Source organism: Mandrillus leucophaeus, unplaced genomic scaffold (assembly GCF_000951045.1).
Source record: "Mandrillus leucophaeus isolate KB7577 unplaced genomic scaffold, Mleu.le_1.0 Scaffold98, whole genome shotgun sequence".
In the NCBI taxonomy this organism is placed as follows: domain Eukaryota; kingdom Metazoa; phylum Chordata; class Mammalia; order Primates; family Cercopithecidae; genus Mandrillus; species Mandrillus leucophaeus.
In genome coordinates, this window is record NW_012110696.1 from 2,944,850 (window position 1) to 2,949,423 (window position 4,574).

General features: G+C 53.1%; 1 protein-coding gene across 2 annotated transcripts in view; it reads right to left on the reverse strand.

Annotated features, from left to right (window-relative positions):
* The window catches only part of PIGG (phosphatidylinositol glycan anchor biosynthesis, class G), a 59,903-nt gene that overhangs the window by 24,437 nt on the left and 30,892 nt on the right, over positions 1-4,574 (reverse strand). Inside the window, exons 5-6 of one of the 2 annotated variants that reach the window (XM_011970913.1) lie at positions 3,364-3,581; positions 2,695-2,976 (exon numbers count right to left, since the gene is read on the reverse strand). In XM_011970913.1, coding sequence (XP_011826303.1) covers positions 2,695-2,976; positions 3,364-3,581 — 500 coding nt within the window. The remainder of the gene's footprint in view (positions 1-2,694; positions 2,977-3,363; positions 3,582-4,574) is intronic. The other variant, XM_011970915.1, reaches the window with a different exon arrangement.

Below are 4,574 nucleotides of genomic sequence, written 5' to 3' on the forward strand. Positions count from 1 at the left end.
CGCCCGGCCAGATTTTGTATTTTTTAGTAGAGACGGGGTTTCACTGTGTTAGCCAGGATGGTCTCGATCTCCTGACCTCGTGATCTGCCCACCTCGGCCTCCCAAAGTGTTGGGATTACAGGCGTGAGCCACCGCGCCCGGCCTAGACTGGCCTTTAAAGCAAGAACTTCCTTCCCGAGACCCCCTCGGTTTTTGACATGCGTTTCCTACTCCAGAAGAGCCATGCCAAGGAGCGTCTCAGTTGTGCCTCTTGGCAGGCTCGCCACTCTGTGGCTCTGCATGCCCCAGGCCTGCTGTCATCACAGCAGTGAAAGAGCTGCCACGGGCACTTGAGCCACTGAGGTCCAGGGCGCTGTGGCACGAGTTCCTGAGCGTGAACCCACACGCCTGCAGGCCCAACCTACTGCTGCCGGCACCAAGTCCCTGAGCGTGAACCCACACGCCTGCAGGCCCACCCCACGGCTGCTGGCACCAGGTCCCTGAGCGTGAACCCACACGCCTGCAGGCCCACCCCATGGCTGCTGGCACCAGGCGCTCTGCACTAAGTGCCAGTGGCCAGCAACACTACGCAGCTCGCTCGTTTCACCTCCCTAATAACCCTATGAGGCAGGGATGAGCATCAGAACTTCTCCAGAGGAGGCAACTGAGACACAGGGGGTGAGTCACACACCCAGGCCACAGCACCAGTGGGTAAAAGCTGCAAACGAAACTCAGGCAGTCTGGTTCCAGGGCTGGCATTCTTCATTGCTACACCCACTACCCTGGAGTGGGGGACGCCTGTGTCCACACCCCACCACCCCCGAGTCACAGAGACATGGGTACCTGTGCCTATACCCCACAAGCTATGAGGGTGCATCTGTGCATCGAAACAAATATCCATGGAGCGTGGACAACATGCCAGGCGCTGTGCCAGGCGCTGTGCCAGGGGAAAGACATGACATGGCGAGCAAGCAGGTGCAATCCTTGCCCTGTCTCTTATACACATCTAGATGTGTATAAGAGACAGGTACTGTCCCTTAAATATACGAACTTAAAGCAGTCAAAATCAAAGATGAGGACTCAATTATTGCCACTTACTCTTTTGATAACTATATATTGCGTGCGGCTAGGTACTAATTCAATAGAGGGAGAGAGAGCATGAGCCCAGGTAGGCCCGAGGTGCGAGCGTGGATGCAGATCATCCTGGCTCCGAGGAAGCCTGTGGCCTGATCACAACGCTGTGTCTCGGTCAGACACTCAGCACAGGGCCTCTGACAGCTCAAGCCAAGAGCGGATAAGGGCTGCGCAGGGCTGGGGTGGGGGCCAACAGTCCTGCTGCCACTGCACTAAGTCACTTCATCCTGGACTCTGGATCTGAGTGCGACCATCCGGGACACAGCACGGCCAGCCAGCATGTCCTCCCACTGGACTGCAAGGCCCGGGACACAGCACGGCCAGCCAGCATGTCCTCCCACTGGACTGCAAGGCCCAAGCTGAGCAACAAAGACTGAATCTGGTCAGAACCCTCTGGGCAGTGATGGAGCCCAAAGAGCTCGCCCAGAGGCTCCTGGCCCTGGCCCTCCGTGCTCCCGCGTCCAGGCTCTTGAAGAGCTCTGGTCTTCAGATGGGCATCGCCAGCTCCTGCTTCTTGAAACCAAAGAACCCCAACAATACATCCCACCAAACCAGACCTCGAATTTCTCATGAATATTCCAGAAATCCAGAAAGTTTCCACTAAAATGGTTAATTCTGTTGAAATGACAAAGTTGACATCACAGTACTGTCCCTTAAATATACGAACTTAAAGCAGTCAAAATCAAAGATGAGGACTCAATTATTGCCACTTACTCTTTTGATAACTATATATTGCGTGCGGCTAGGTACTAATTCAATAGAGGGAGAGAGAGCATGAGCCCAGGTAGGCCCGAGGTGCGAGCGTGGATGCAGATCATCCTGGCTCCGAGGAAGCCTGTGGCCTGATCACAACGCTGTGTCTCGGTCAGACACTCAGCACAGGGCCTCTGACAGCTCAAGCCAAGAGCGGATAAGGGCTGCGCAGGGCTGGGGTGGGGGCCAACAGTCCTGCTGCCACTGCACTAAGTCACTTCATCCTGGACTCTGGATCTGAGTGCGACCATCCGCCTCTTTCTCACTGCCTCGCCACCACTCCCCAGCTAACAAATGAAGGTGTCCGAGGCCAAAGACTAAGAATTCCAACAGAAAACATCTGCCTTGGAAAGAAATCTGGACCTGATGAGGCAGGATGCATTCTGGAGGCAGCAGGATGAGTGAGGCGACCGTCTCCTTTTGACCCTCCTGAGTGTCCAGGACAACTGTCTCTTCTTCCCTCAGCTGCAGCTCCCACGCCTCTGCTGGGAGGCTGTCTGATTCACGCACCCCCTCAGGGGGGGGTTCATTCCTCCGTGACCACCAGCTCTTTACAATCGCCTTTGTGACAGTCGCAGGAACCTAGCTTTCCAAGAACTAAGGCATGTGACCCACAGCACAAATGTGAACACCTGTGTCAGGACACCCTGAGGCCTCGGATAAGGCTGCTCCAAGTCCTTCCCTGAGGCCCCCTGTCCAGGGCACTGCCAGCACTTGGCACACACCAGGTGTTCAACGAAAGCCTGGTAAATGAAAGGCAGCCTGAAATAACAAGAACAGCCTGAGCAGAAGGACCACATCACATTCCTAGGAACCAGCCGTACGTACCTTCCTGGAGGCGTTTCCACCCACGAGCATGTTGGTCAGAACAGACACGACCACACACAGCAGCGCTGAGGCCAGCACCATCACCCCACCTGCTGCCAGCCACGAGAGGCCACAGAAGTAGCACGAACTTTCAGCTGAGGTGCACACAATGACGTGAACGGCCGAAAGAACCAAGATCACCAAATAAAAGAGCAGAGAAAACCCAGGAGATGACAGTGGGACTTCCAGCTCAGCCTTTCTGTGCAGTGCCTGTGGGACGCTGAGCAGGAGCAGGGTGAGAACCTGGAACAGAGAAACAGCAGCATTCACAGACTGCTGGGATTGGAGAAACCCACTTAAAAACAAGCCCAGCTCCCGCTCTCGTGTCAGCTGTCCACACAGTAAAAGCAGAAAAGAAAGCTCAGGAAAAGATGATTCTTAATTAACTGCCCCAAAATGCATGGCGTGATTTTTTTTTATCACCTGTAGCAATACTGAGTGATGCCAATTGACACCTGACAATACTCTGGGTCTTGTCACAAATCAGGACACACCATGAAAGAGTTAAACAAGAAAATTAATATTTTCCCATTTTTAATAACATCAAGATATATACTTAAAACTATAAATATTTGGCTGAGTTATCAAATCAATGCAACACCTGAGCCACGACTGTGTGAGCATCTGTACCTCCAAAACCACGACAGTCCCCACCATCATCGAATACATGTCGTACTGGGCCACTTGTGTGCTCAGGGACAAGCTAAGCGTCTTCAGAGCAGCCAGGTACTGCCTGAGAACCTTGGAGCCCAGGTTGAACAGGACTTCTGAATGCTTTTCCTCCAAGTACAGTCTGATCCAGTTCCCATGCAATCTTTCTGACATTTTAAACTGCTCAAACCCAGGATCTATTAAGAAGACAGAAAAGTTACATGCGCACGCACACACCGTGAACATACATATATATACATAATCTCAAAGTATTTAGTTATGCTTGGCACATGGCAAAGCCTTCTCTTTTTAGAACTGACACTTAACGAAGATAAACCATTCCTTTGGGTGGGGGTCTGCAACGCCTCCTGTAAAGCCTGGAAAGCCGCCGATGTGCATCCATCCGCCCTCCGGCGATACGGGCCTTGGTCCTTGGACGGCACCCTGCGGACGGCAGTGACTGCCCCCTGTGCTGCCTGATCTCTTTCTCTGCCTCCCTCAACACTCTCACTTCCTCCTCCCTGTTCTGTCTCTTTCTACTCTCTCCTTCTTGTCAACGTGCAATATACAAACAATCCTGAAATGCATTTTGTCAACAGTCAGGTTTTACAGTCTTTCTAACCCTTACAGCACTGTATGCGGACTGGGCAGGCAGCGGCTTGACCCTTCTCCACCACACCCACTTCCCCTGTGCAGACTGGCCCTTCCGAGCTCTAACATCCCCCGTTCTGTAGCCTGGGTGACTTCCTCACATCCTCTTTGGAAAGGGAGAGCAGTTTCCAGCCCCCTCTGCTCACAAGGGTGAGCTCTGCTGGGAGCATGGATGCCCTGCCTCTGGATAAAGCCCTGCCCCTCTGCTATGGCACCCTCTTTTAGACCACAGTGCCATGCTGCTCATGGCACAGCTGATGTCCTTTCTTTCCAGAGCTGGCTGATGCGTGAGCCTCTGCCTGGACCACGCTCACTTGTGATTAGACTGGCTTTTTGTTTTGTTTTGTTTTGTTTTTTGAGACAGAGTCTCGCTCTGTCGCCCAGGCTGGAGTGCAGTGGCGTGATCTTGGCTCACTGCAAGCTCTGCCTCCTGGGTTGACATCATTCTCCTGCCTCAGCCTCCCAAGTAGCTGGAACTACAGGTGCCTGCCACCACGCCCAGCTAAGATTTTGTATTTTTTTTTTTTTTTTTGAGACGG